The sequence below is a fragment of the Homalodisca vitripennis genome, chromosome 6, assembly GCF_021130785.1.
Source record: "Homalodisca vitripennis isolate AUS2020 chromosome 6, UT_GWSS_2.1, whole genome shotgun sequence".
Classification (NCBI taxonomy): domain Eukaryota; kingdom Metazoa; phylum Arthropoda; class Insecta; order Hemiptera; family Cicadellidae; genus Homalodisca; species Homalodisca vitripennis.
The window spans coordinates 155,945,976-155,960,897 of NC_060212.1; the positions used below are offsets into that span (position 1 = coordinate 155,945,976).

General features: G+C 34.2%; 1 protein-coding gene across 2 annotated transcripts in view; it reads left to right on the top strand.

Moving 5' to 3' along the window:
* The first annotated feature begins 734 nt into the window (after positions 1 to 734).
* LOC124365040 (UDP-glycosyltransferase UGT5-like) overlaps positions 735 to 14,922 on the top strand; it is a 36,612-nt gene continuing 22,424 nt past the window's right edge. Inside the window, exons 1-3 of one of the 2 annotated variants that reach the window (XM_046820937.1) lie at positions 735 to 850; positions 7,967 to 8,215; positions 12,882 to 13,486. In XM_046820937.1, coding sequence (XP_046676893.1) covers positions 844 to 850; positions 7,967 to 8,215; positions 12,882 to 13,486 — 861 coding nt within the window. In that variant the 5' untranslated portion in view covers positions 735 to 843. The remainder of the gene's footprint in view (positions 851 to 7,966; positions 8,216 to 12,881; positions 13,487 to 14,922) is intronic. The other variant, XM_046820938.1, reaches the window with a different exon arrangement.

A 14,922-nucleotide genomic window follows, 5' to 3' on the forward strand; every position in this document is an offset into this window, starting at 1 on the left:
AACAAAGCTAATGATGAAAAAGGAGTGCGTGCGCATCAATATCCCTTCCTCTGTTTTGTGAGGAACAAGCTGGTGTGCGTGGATTGCCTACCACTCTCATAGTTCGAGCGCTACAACGCACCAAAGTTATTAGTTTTTCATTTCCGAAAAAAAATATATATATAAATTTTGACTAAAATCAATTTATTGATTAATTCTGTAGATAAATTTTAAGAAGGCATTATTCTGCGATTATTTTGCTCTCATTAAACATTATATTATGACCCATGATTCGCTGAGCAACCGTAAAATGAGAATAACTCTTCTTAAGAGCTCCTCATTCTGACATAATTAGAAAATAATTCCTTAAAATAAAAGAATTCCTTTTGGCTAGCTGTAATTTACTATATCTTAAAAGAATACACAAAAATATTTATTTTAAAAATTGTTCATACCGAGAAATTTCCTCTTTATCCGTTCCGAATTATTTTCAGTTTACACTCAACAATAGGAAGTTAGCAATAGATAACCAAACGTCTACATTACATCAATGTTTAATTCAACAGGTAAAGTTGGTCCTTATGTCCTTCTTCACTCATATTATGAGAATCAAATTGTAAGCCAACAGAAGCTGAGGTATGTTTGGATTATGAGGAATAACCCAGGAGCCAGCTCATTACTCGGGCGCGGTCCAACAATAACAGAAATACGAGGGAGATAATGGAAGGCAAACAAGGCGTGAAACATTGATTAGCCGGAAGGGTCTCCGATACGTTATCTCGGCTCATTAAAGTGTAAGTAGATGAAGCCGGGGAGTATGTATTGGCACAGTAGTACGCGTCGTGCGGCAGAGACTACAGCACCATGCGAGGTTGGTCGTACTTAGGCTCAGGGTAGGATACCTTATCTTAGCCACAGTATGGTTGGTTTATCTTAGCAGAATATTTAAAACAAATCAATATCACTGGAAGGATAACCCCAGTTGCGTAACATAATCGTCCTATTAAAATCGCATTAAGACCATAACTACGCAATAAATAACACAATAAGTTATAAAAAATTATGGTTGCCTGTAAAGTCGGTTTTACGGGCGAAGATTTTACGTGACAACGTCTTTTTCTCGGTAGAATATTTATTGATATGAATATTATTAAATTGCACAATAGGAACAAGGAATTGAATGAAAATAAGAATTGCACAAATTTTAACTATAGAAATATATTTTGTTTACTAAAACATTGTACATAATTTGAAATTAATTACAATTTTTTTATTGTAAATGGTAAAGTTGAATAAAACATTTACTAAAATTGGAATTTGAAATTCTTGCTAAACACAGTTAAATTCTAACTCCGCGCGTGGTGATTGGTCGGTTTAGTTCGTTTGTTTGGTCGCACTGTTATGACAGGTTAGAGGTTATAATTTGTTATTTTTAATGTTTGACTAGCATTACGCGCTGTTTCTTCTCAATCGACTGAATTACGATTGATTGCAGAGTGATTTAAACTAATAATTTACTTAACACTATCAACATTTGTCAATAGTATGACATAACCTATAAACTCAGTTTCTCAACTTTTGTGTCAATCTAACAATTAATCAATCAATCATAGTTTACGATAATGAAATATCGTGTACAATTATTTACCTTTATTGTTTTAGTTGTTGTAAATGACGAATCTAAGCACTCCACATTTTCACGAATAAACATAGTTATCTGCTTTATCCCGTGCGGCGGACCCACAGTTATCTGCTTTATCCCGTGCGCGGCGGACCCACTGGACGGGCATCGTAACGTTACCGGGCGTTACACTTTTTCATGAGTGACTCTGAGCCGCAACCTAATTTAAGACGTTGTCACGTCAAAAAATAAATATCATATCAGGTTGGTAAGATGGCCACAGCAAAACGGAATATTCCAAAAATGTAAATGCATGAGCGATATTTAGACGCAGAATGGAACGGAAAACTCAAGAGTTGTTTAAAATTATAATATGTTGAATTGGGAGAAAAGAAGTTTATTAGAATTCAGAGGCAATACAGTTACAGTTTAATTAATTTTGTTCTTTAAGTGGCAGTAATAAAATATTAATAATTTTATTGTTAATGCCGAGCTAAAACTGGAAGATTATAGCTTCTAAAAACTTAACAAAATAAAATTCCGTTTTAATGTATAAGCGATTCTTGGAAGTCACGAGGAATTAAACCAGCACACTGAGTGATAGGCTTCAATGATGCTCAGCTAAATTGTATAGGTTGACAGCATCAAAATGTAACTCATTCTTGTCAGTATAGGAAAAAAGGTTCATGCAAAATTTAAAAACTATAATTCAGTTCGTTTCCGAGGTATCGTGTGGACAAACAGAAATTAAAGTCTTTCAGCTCCTCAATTGATAATGACTTATATAACTGTTTGGATTATTATGGTTAGTTTATAAACTTTTAACTTAAAATTAATTTGAAATATTCTCGAATTTTAAGAGCGAATCTGTTAATTAATTCTTTCCAAGAGTTTAAGGCTTATTCGTTCAACAGAATTCTGGAAATAGGTATTGTTTTGGTTAGAAATCTTACATGTTGAATATTTTACACAAACTTTAACGAAATTATTATGATATTTTCGTAAATACTATGTCATTTATAAATTACTAGCTGTTTCCCGCGGCTTCGCACGCTTTTCGTAAGCTTTGCCCGTGTATGTGCACTTTTGGTTCAAGTGAATTATATTTCCAACGACGATGTAGAGTTTGTATTGTTGCCACGATCAAGAAAATCTCTCAAAAGTGTATGTTTATAGCCATTGTCTACGTACATGTACTTTATTATAAAGTGGTCTCAAGCTTTAAGTTCAAGCAGAAATGTATTTTGAAGACAAATATACATCAAAGCTTAGCGCCTTCAAATAGTTTTTCGCTATTGAATATACTTAACTGTCTCGTAATCGCAGTTTATAGTGTACAGGAGTTTTAAACACTTTTAACTGTTGCAGTGCCGCCTGGTGGCGAGATACATCAATAGGCATAGCATATAAACCTTCTCCGTAGAAAAATACATATACATACAAATGTTCATAATGATCGGTCAAATAGTTTACGATTCTATAAAGGATATACATACAAACTCATATATATATATATATATATATATATATATATATATATATATATATATATATAGATTGTAGAGTAGAGTCTTCTTAGGGCACAATTTTAATGTTCATCTAAAAATCCTCAGAAACATTCGTTTCATATTTCTAGAAATAGTCTACAATAACCCCCTACCACCAGAGATTTGAGTGTAGATTTCATTTCAAAGTATAGCGTGTACTTAGTATTTTTGGAAATAATATTATCAAAACCGATATATTGATGGGGAAACGCCAAGAAACAAACAAAAACAGGAAACAAAATTTATATATTTGTAAGGTGATAAAAAAATCAGAATGTTGACAAGTATTTATTATTAAAGTAATAAATATAAATTTTCTAGTCTAAATAATGTTGAAATCGGTTCCGCAGACGTCTCGAGGTAGACGTGCAGAGGACATCTTACATAATGGCCGTTTAAAGTAAAACGCCTAAAATAGACCCGTTACACACTCATAAGAAACGGAAGAGAGGTCATCGGAAGTTATCACTTCTTAACCCGTACAACTTCGTACAGCAAGTAAAAAGCTATTTAATGTTATCCAAATATAACTGAACGATTTGTTAATAAGTTTTTACAATAAGAACAAATTATAGCAATCGTCCTCGAAATTACATCCATGGGATGGGAGGGGTGAATTCTGCACCTATAATAACCCCTAAACAATTTTGAGTGGTATTAAAAACTCTGTGTGTGTGTTTTAATGCATTTTTACTAACTCGATTTCTGAACTGTCTGTTATCAGAACTATACATAGATCTATAATTGATTTTAAACTAAATTTGAAACTTTATACGTATTTCAAAACTTGATAGCACTTTTTGACTGTGGATAGGAGACAGACTTCTGATTTAAATTAGGAAGGTTGAAGCATGGGTTCCACATACAGTAGTTAAAAAATTAAAGTTCTTATTGGTTTCGTTTCTTGTCTGTTGTTAAGTACAAATTGTGTCATCGCGTTTAACTTACATTTGCAAATTCCTAAACAATTTACATTCTGGACAGGTCGTACAATATGCAATCATTTATATCGTTGTACTAAAACAGTGTAATAGTAACACTTTACTAGATATGGAACAACTGTCAAATAAAAAAAAACCAGCTCATGGTTGTGATTATTCATTCGTCAGTTATCCGATTCGTATGATTCAATTGTTTGAATTTTACAAGTTTTTACACATTAATATACTACAGGGTTGCTACAGGAGTCCAATAATGAAATTCCCTGACTTTTCCCTTATTTCCAGACCAAATTTTTCATTTTTCCCTGACTTTTTTTTGACGCAATCCCCATGGTTTTTGGCAATTAATGGGTGGAAAAAAGCGGTGTTGAGGCTAACAGGGTGGCAAATATAAAAAAATCAAAAAATAAAGTGAACACAGTTTAATAAATACAAAAAGATTGACGTCGTCTGCAGGCTTGGACTCGGCGCGGTGGCAGTAAGTTTATTTGTGTAAAGGGATTTTATATTTTTCCCTGACCAACGTCGAAATTCCCTGATTTCCAGTCCTGTTTTTTTCCCTGACCTGTAGCATCCCTGTACTATAACACATTTTTGCACACCATAAATGGGATTATGAATTTGTATGAAAGTATATGAAATTATTTAGTTAGTTTTAGAGCGTTATTATTTATGTATTGTGTATCTACAGGCCGTATTTCCACCAATATTTTTAAAATTTGAAACCTGCCTTAACTTTTTTTTTATCTTAGATACGTTTGACTGGCGAAATATTAATATGATAAAAAGATTTTGAGGAGATCTATTCACAAAACTTACGTTTTCGGTGTATTACTTTTTCTGTTTACCTTAAAATGGAATAACAGATTGTTTAATGTCACCGTATTTTTTTTAGATACACTCTCTATTAATTGACACTACTTAACACGCCATCCGTCACATGGCACAAAACAATAAATAATTTTACACCAACCCTGACTCTTTGTAGTGCCATCAACTAAGCAGCATGTCAACCACTCAGCTTTACTATTATTCCGAGAACAATCCGCATAGTGCAGCTGAAATTCAGACAAAACTCATCGCTTTAAATTGGATTATGGCATTAATTAGACTATAATGAGTACAACAGTGGAGGCAAAGTGGGGAGCAACGAGTTAAGTCAGGAACAATGAAGAGGTAATTGTAAAACGGCGACAAAAGATTTGCCAATGTGCCATTGTTGTCGGCAATGGTTTGGCTTGTCAATCAGCGACATTGTGTCGTCAACCGACGTGATTACATCCCCGCACTGCATCTGAATGAGTCGAGGGCACACTCGCGCCCTCCTACATAAAAATGTATTCACATCTTGGGTCATCTTCGACTTTAATTTGTCGCGAATTTAATGAATTTAGTTAGAAATGATATTTCAGGAGCTTTTATACTTATTTAAGCGACTGTTAAACGAGCGCCATTATACTCGAGTAGTTTTGTAGGAAATTTTAAAATTTAGAGTTTTTTTTAGTTAGATTATTTAATTCCCCGTTTTTTAGACAAACAAAGGATTTTCTATCCACATATAATGTTTGACGCAATTGTAAGTATTTGTAAAATAATCAGTATTGGCGAAGAATAATTTGAAAGGATAACAAGATTTCGAACATTTTCAACATTCTATTGTTTGTTATACTTGATAACAGGAAAATGTTTTGGGCGTAAAAAAAAGCAAAGTTTTGTATTATAAAGTATAACTGTGGCGTTCATTAACGTAGTTTTATTTATTTGATAATTCACGGGCATTCTTAAACTAGTTTTATTTTATATTTGTTCTCAAGCATCTCAGACACATAGTGTTTTTACTATTTTTAAATTTAATGATGAAAATATTTAACTTACGAACAGAATACAAATCTCATTTTAATTATATGATACATGTTCCTGTGCCTGTAAATCAAGTCATCTTTTAAAATTTAGTTCATTTAGTCTACGCTAATATAGTTAAGTAAAAATAGTTAAGCTCACTTAATAAGACACAAACAAAAAATAAACATCGGTTAGACAATGATATCTTACTTAAACACTATACTCATAGTCAAACTGAATCCTTAGGTAGACACGGTTTTTCAATAGTTTAATTTAAGCTTTAAACGCATTCACCTAATTAATACAATCAAAGATTGCACATTTTACATACAATATGTTAATGAGTGTCGTTTTAACTCTAAAAGATTAAGATCGCTGGCTATCCGTTTATAACAGTTTGGTTTTGATATATTCAATCCATTGTTTTTAAATTTGCCTAACCTAAGATAAAAAAGGTTATCAGTTGTTATTCTACTACGCGTATATGCTTTTGATTTTGTTTTGTCTTGCTCACTGACATCTAATTAGAAGAGCACAAACCAAAGTTGATATCCAGAGCCCTCTGTAAACGATGGCTATCCCGACAAGGTAAAACCTCAACGAAAATCTTGATGTCGTCCGCAAACAGTAGAAAGGGGAGTGTGATGGCCTCCTTGATGTCATTGACAAAGATTGAGAAGAGGAGGGGTCCAAAGTGGGAGCCCTGAGGTACACCAGAACTAGCGATGAAGGGAGAGGATACCATGGAACCAAAACCAAATCTGACAAACAACCTTCGGTGAGAGAGGTAACTCCCAGAGCATCATAGTTCCGCCAACTCCGTACCCTCCAGTTTAGCAAGAAGGTGTCCGATGACTTAAGCTGTCGTAATGACCGTATATCGTCATTGCCGTACGTGGATACTAAAATTTGAAACTAAAGCTGTTGAAGATGTATTTTTATAACAATTATAAATATCATTATAAGACATAAATCATTAATTAATAGTTATAAAATAAGATATAGAGTGTAACACAAGATAGACGATATACTAAATTTAATCCACATAGATCAATAATTGTTTTGATCTTGTTTCTCGTAATTGTTTATATTTTTAATAACTTTTAACTTGCATTAAAACATTATTAGTATTCAATCCTTATGGAGTCAAATTTACTTGAAGATGCAGTGGCGCTGTTTTGTTTTGTATCTAATCCTTGCACCCCACAGTTATCTACAGTCGTACAAGTAATTATGTAGACTGAAGACTATCGCAGTAACTTAAGCTCGCGTAACATCAACGCAGGAAGGACAATCTATAAATAATGATGTTACAACTAGTGTTAAGGCAGTCAAAGTAGGAACAAATGTGTTTATCATTCCACAAGAAATTTTAGACATTTAGAGTGTCATTGTAAAGTAGTAAATTCATAAAATTCAGCTTTAAGTGCAAACTGTTGAAGACGTAAATGTGGAAATGTACAGAGTATGCATGAGTTGTAGCTTCAGAGAGTGACACATTTTGTATTCATGTAAGTCACATTTAAGTGATGTAAATACCAAAAACATAATTTATGAAAATTACGTGTTTGATAATATGTTTTCTCAAAACAATTATATTTCTTTATAATTATTTTTTTTTAATATACGCCACCCTTCCAATAATATTTTATATACATACTGTAAAACGTCCATATCCTTATCTTCAACCATTTTCCTTTGGGACTAATTATAAGGTGTCCCCAAAATTTTGCTTGAGATACTTATAACTTCTCGTACAATTATCAAAATTTTCATTTTTTACTTACTTAAGAAACGGTACCTCTCCTTGTCTTTGCAGTAACCAAAATCGTCTTATATCGTATATACGATGTGTTTGTGTACATTATTACAAACAAAATTGTTTACAAAGACTCGCTAAAACGAATACCTTTACTAAAAATCCATCTATGGATGCAGTTAATAGGTAAAGGTAATCACTTCAATAGTTTTAACTTGGTACTTAAACACACCACCTCTTGTCACTGGGGTAAATCTAGGAATGTTATATATTACAGGACTCTGCAGGGGCATGTTAACGCTGGCCATCGTGATGAGTGTGCTCAGTGCCCCAGTGGTGGAGAGTGCCCGTATCCTGGCAGTATTCCCCTTCCCCAGCAGAAGTCACAGTATCATGCAGTACACAATATTGGTAGAGCTTGCCTCAAGGGGCCACGAGGTGGTGGTGTACAGTCCTTACCCTCCGCCCAGCAGTGCTGCCAACATCACCTATGTGGAGCTGACCACATCACTGTTCAACAGGCAGAGTAAGTCTTACTACTGTGTTGAACCTAGGAGGTAGAATGCCAGGTAGTAGACAGGTAAGGGGAAGAATACTTAGGCGGATGGGTATTCAGTTACAGTGACGATTTATTGTATTAGTCAATATAAAAATAAGGTTCCACCCAGTTCATTCTGTTGTTGGTGTAATTTAGTAGTACTTTTGTGGATAAATGTTTTCAGGAATGATGGTACAACAATGCTCAGTCTAATAGAACCAATCAAGAATGAATTCCTCCGCTCCTTCAATTACTTTCCTGTAACTACGAAACCATGCCTTACAAGTCCAAAAACCTGGTAACCGTTCTCTAGGGTCTACATTGAATTACCACTTTTTTTGTTTAATTGCTAGTAGTGGCCCCCTTAACAGCATAACATTTAATATTTTTTCAATGCAATTGAAAAAATACAATTCACGAGTTTTAAATATCATTATGAACACATGAAAGTGTTACATACCCACCTTGTAGGCATTTCATTACCAAATTGTTCACCCAAATCGTACAATATCTTCTGCCAAGCCAATTATGACCTATTTATTATTAGAAATGGCGATATACTCGTAGACTGCAGTACCTCAGACTAATGGCTACATAGTGTTACAATATTACTTTTAAACTACTATGTACATAGATCCTAAACAGGTATTTACATAGTTTAAATGCCTTTTTCATTGTTTATTGTGGTACGACGCACTGTACAAAGGCAGCTGCTGGGACAGGCGGGTGTACTGCGTTATGACACTGATATTTCATAGTGTGAGGGTGCTGGAACTTGCACTTGTGGGGATACAGGACTGTTTGTCATGTGGGAAAAGACAAACTTCGTTTTTATTCATTCTTTTTTTTTGGGAAGAGGATAATTTTTATATACTACTTTTGTCACTAATAACTGGAATACAGGCTATTTTATAGGATTGTCAGATTCCTCGGTTAAAAATCATTTTATGTTTTGACTGCTTAAAATAAAGCTGAGTTTCTAAAATCTTCTTTTCTGTCCAATACTCTTTTTCTCTTCTAGTTTTGCTGTACTCAGTGTATGTTCAATTGGAAGGTATAATCCAGGGTCCAAGCCAACCAGGCCAGAAGCGAACCCCTACTATGAGTGATCTTTAATTTAGTAATCTGTAAAATAATGCTCAAAATTATACCATATTTTGATAAGAAGGGCGATTGAAGTTAGCTGGTGTTATAAGACACGGTCGGTCCAGTGTTTGGATTAAAGATTTGCTCACTATTTTCTTATTCTATGGCCATGGAAACTAATTGTTCTTAGTTGCGATGTGTTTCCATAGTACCCGCACAAACATTTTACACAATTTTATGTTTGGATTAATCTTGCTTGTATAAATTAATAGTACACTGAATCGGTATAGGACTAGATTAGACATTTTCTTATTCTATGGCCATGGAAACTAATTGTTCTTAGTTGCGATGTGTTTCCATAGTACCCGCACAAACATTTTACACAATTTTATGTTTGGATTAATCTTGCTTGTATAAATTAATAGTACACTGAATCGGTATAGGACTAGATTAGACATTTTCTTATTCTATGGCCATGGAAACTAATTGTTCTTAGTTGCGATGTGTTTCCATAGTACCCGCACAAACATTTTACACAATTTTATGTTTGGATTAATCTTGCTTGTATAAATTAATAGTACACTGAATCGGTATAGGACTAGATTAGACATTTTCTTATTCTATGGCCATGGAAACTAATTGTTCTTAGTTGCGATGTGTTTCCATAGTACCCGCACAAACATTTTACACAATTTTATGTTTGGATTAATCTTGCTTGTATAAATTAATAGTACACTGAATCGGTATAGGTACTAGATTAGACATTTTCTTGTTTTTCTTCAAAATGTACAGGTCAATATAAATTCATTAAATTTGTAGAAATGGCAATAGCCTAATTTTTATTGTAAAATTAAGTGCCCCATTGTGTAGTGGTAGCATGCTTGACCGGCACGAGACCGGCCGGGTTTCGAGTCCCGGCGGAGTAAGTAGGGTAATTCTAAGCAATATATGGGTCAACCTCGATTTTTCTCATATTACAATATAATGTTCCAATAGTCAATTAGAAAAGGAAATGACTAGAATTTCTTGCCGGAAAGCAGTTATAGGGAGCAGGCAACTCATATTACATTATAATGTTCCAATAGTCAATTAGAAAAGGAAATGACTAGAATTTCTTGCTGGAAAGCAGTTATAGGGAGCAGGCAACCGCGAGAATTACCTATTAGTGATCAGGGGCACTGACGTGATCTGGGCTTCAAATTTGGAACTACTCGAGTTAATTTTTTTTCTAAAAGAGCAAGCAGCGCGAAGCGCTGCGCAGCGGGCAAGCATCGTGCGTGATCTTCGTCTATACTGAATTGATTCAGGCCAAAGGAATGACACAGATTACTTTACCAGATTTTTACGGAGATTTTGTATTGGGCGGATTATATTGGTTTACTTTGCTTTCCAGCATGTAATTATGTGTTTAAAATTGTTTTACATACATTACCTACATTATATTGTAATATGTAATAATAACAATTTATCAAAAATTTTTAATAAAAAAAAAAGGATCACGCACGATGCCTGCCCGCTGCGCAGCGCTTCGCACTGCTTGCTCTTTTAGAAAAAAATTAACTCGAGTAGTTCCAAATTTGAAGCCCAGATCACGTCAGTGCCCCTGATCACTAATAGGTAACTCTAAGCAATATATGACCGTCTGGCAGTTGCCTGCTCCCTATAACTGCTTTCCGGCAAGAAATTCTAGTCATTTCCTTCTCTAATTGACTATTGGAACAATATATTGTAATATGAGAAAAATCGAGGTTGACCCATATATTGCTTAGAATTACCGTAAGTAGTTTTTGTGAATCAATCTTTATTGAAATTATGTATATATGTCTTACAAAGTAATAATGGTGTTGCAAATCCTACACAATTTAATCGCGGAGTGGCGAATAGCTCCCTACGATATCATCTCTTAGCCTCATTACTTGCCAAAATACGGGCGATGAACCTAATAAATATATCACTAGGTCGATAACCTATATATATTCCTAAGTTGTATCGCCATCAATGTTTCAATGGCCTCTAACCTAACCTCAAAATTACTATACAGTACTGTACTATGCGGTACAGCTCACGTGCTTGTTCACATTGCCAACCTTAATATGACTAACGTCTACAGGATGCTGCAGGAAAGAAATCTCATCAATTAAGAACACTCTACAAAGTAATAATTGCTAATAATAGCTACTTACTACTGTTATATGGCTTGTAAGTTATGACAATCACACATGCAACAGGCTGTTTGCAATATGCAATAACTACTGTAATTTATAATAATAAATAGTAGGTTGTGAATTCTTATTTGGCATAATGAATTGTAATTCACTCACCACTGGGCGGATGTGATGAATATTTTTCTTAATCAATGATTTTATTATTTGGCAAACCCAACTTTTCAAGATCAAAATCAGCTTCACAACCACACTTTAAATATAACCTCCAATCGTCGCTCCACTTGACTCTCTAGATTTTTGCCGGTTTCTTGGTAACACATTTTGACTTGACAACCAAGCAAAGTTTATATTACAAGAAATTTAAATTTTCAAGTTAATTTAATAGGGTGGGGTACGATAAGCGGACTCGGTTTTTCATATCGAATGTAGTCATCGATACCTAATATTCGCATCTCAAATCCTAGACTATCAATCGATATAAAAGTATCTATAGTCCTCAATAACAATCACATGTTTTAAATTAAAATATGAATTAATATTTGCAGTGATCAAACAAATTATTATTACCAAAATTAGGAAAACTGAAGACGACCATATTTGCTCCTCTCACAGTTAGTTCCCCACAAATTTCACATAAGGGGTTTTTCTGTAGCCACGAAAAGCATGTCTTATCATCTTTCAAAGGAATGCCGTGTAGTGTTCTAAAATTGACTGACATTTTAAATAATTAAAATTAGGTACTTATGTAAAATTTAAATATTAACCTACTGCATTATTTGAAAGTGTTGGTATAGATTATTTAAGTTAATAGTTCAAAATAATTAATCAGTATTGATTGATTATATCGATGGTTATGATTACGTAATATCGTTTGCCAATTTTGATATAAAAACCGGGTCCGCTTATCGCACCCTACACATTTAATTAATATTCTCACGTCTCGACGTAACTACGACTTACTTACACAGCATCCCTAGACTCTCTCTTATTCTTTCGATTTTCTTCTCTTTTACGTCACCTCCAGAGTAGCTGAGCTCTCGATCAGCTGGCCACAGCCTGCCAATCGGTCGTCTCTGATCACTGCCATAGCCCCCACTGTCATGCCTGCCGTAGCACCTGTCAATGTTCATTACACGAAGTGTTACCGTTGGCAAAATATGCCTCGTCGCATCTTGATTAGAGAACAACCTTACCGTTAGGCTACCGCGCAATGTTTAACACTTTTCTTAAAATATACCAAGAATCAGATTTACTTAATGGATGTAATAACTAGGTATATTTTAGAAATTGTGTGGTAAAATAAGTAAGTAAAGATATTAAAGTATAGATAAATATGCTAAGTAATGTATTTACGTTATTTAATACTATAGAAAGTTATACAAACAATAAAACATTTGTTACAGAAACTTGGAAATTTGACGACTTCTTCAAAATATGCAGCAAAGAATCTTTTTATGGTTTTGGTGTGGATGCTCTATGGGAAGTAGGGCTAACGGTGTGTGAAGATGTGCTGAAAGATAGCAAAATATCAGCGCTACTGAACTCAACAGAAAAATTCGACCTCGTTTTCATAGAACCTTTATTTGCTCAAGAATCTTTCATAGTATTTGGCCACAAATTCCAAGCGCCAGTAGTAAATTTCCAAGGGTTCGGAACTTGGTCCATTTTGAACTACATGTCTGGAAATTCACTTTCCATTCCATATATTCCGGACAGCCGTTCTTTTCCGTTTTCAAATAAAATGTCATTCATGGAAAGACTCCAGAACACAATATCAACAGTGATAACTCTGACCTCTTATCATATGACCCACCTACCCAAGCACCAGAAGTTGATCCAGCAGTATTACAAGAACTCTACATCTCCACCAATCCTTGATATGCTGAGAAATATATCACTGACTCTAGCAAACGCACACCACACTCTGGAATATACAAGGCCATATACACCCAACATCGTGCCCATTGGTGGAGCCCACATGTCTTCTCATCAGGATGATTTACCTCAGGTATTATTTTTTAACTATTCACTCGTTACACTGTGCTTTTAAAAATTAATATATCACTCTTTAATACATTTAATATGTACAATTAACAAATTCATTTAGATCTAATCAAACTACTTTCTTCATACTGAAGGGCTCTAAACTAAACCCGCCAACATGTACGTCTGCGTCGTTTAGTTCTGTGTCACTAACCTCAAAAGTATTATAATAACAACTGAGGAAAACACCCAATCAGAAGCGCTAAAAAGCAGAGAGTAAACTCATACGAATGATTTTTCAACTTCGACATACAACTGCGATCTGTAGGATATTTATAAAACTTTTGAAAACTCTAAACGTAGACCATTGTTAAACACTCTTAGTTGACAAGTGAAGACGATCGCCCGATCTATCAGGCGTTAACAGAACTATTTGGAGGAAAACTTAAAAGCAGACCGCTTTTGCGACCTGAGCTCGTCGTCGTACCGTTAGGCCCGGCCGCTGCGTGACGAGCCCAGCTCGTCAGTGATCCGCAATTGGTTAAGGTAAATAAAGAAAAAAATATGAGGCTAGACTGACATTTTGTAACTACTATTAAAACTCTGCATTGTTTTTTTTCTTGCCCTATTATTTATGTTAACCTCCTTTCCACTAGCTAGTATACTGGGTGGAAGTACACTAACCTCCACTCCCCCCTCTCACCCCTCCCGCCCTCCCTCTCTTTATGACACACACACAAAATCACTCCTCTATGACACACATAAAATCAAAAGCTATACCTTTTTAAAACAACGTTTCATGTATTCAAAAAGATATGTGTTTGGATATAAAATGGTGGCTGTACACGTTTTGGAAGTTCATAGATTATTTGAATAATAAACACTTCCTTCAATATCATAAATGTTAAAATTTGACTTAATATTTCAATATGAAGTCACCATATGTGCAAATAAATGTAAGATATTGACAAATAATTTTCCTTTCAAAAGATCACCATTAGGTTTTAATTGGCCAAATACAAACTAAAACTATTTTGTAAGTTGATTTGCAGTTAGTACTGCTTATTCACTTGGTGAATCACGAAACAAGGTTAATATTATAAGAGTTGCTCCCTCTCCAAACTTTAAAAAGAGATAAAAACACTTCATAGTATTATAAAGTTATCGCAAAGTGCTTTGTTTCATTTTCAAACAATATATACATTAAATTTGTTCTAGAAAATAAGCTGAATACAACTTTTCTATAACCTCTATTTTGCATCAAATTAAAAGTTCTGTAAATGGTGTTGGATTTATTGGCTACACTCTTTTATATTTGAGGATCACAATCTGGGGTTGCTATTTAAAAGTTTTGAATTGATTTCTACCTAAATTTTGGAAATAAGACCAAAAATATATACCATAATTTAAGTAGTTTAACTAGCAGGATTCAAACAAAGCTCTTGATTTAATTTACATTAT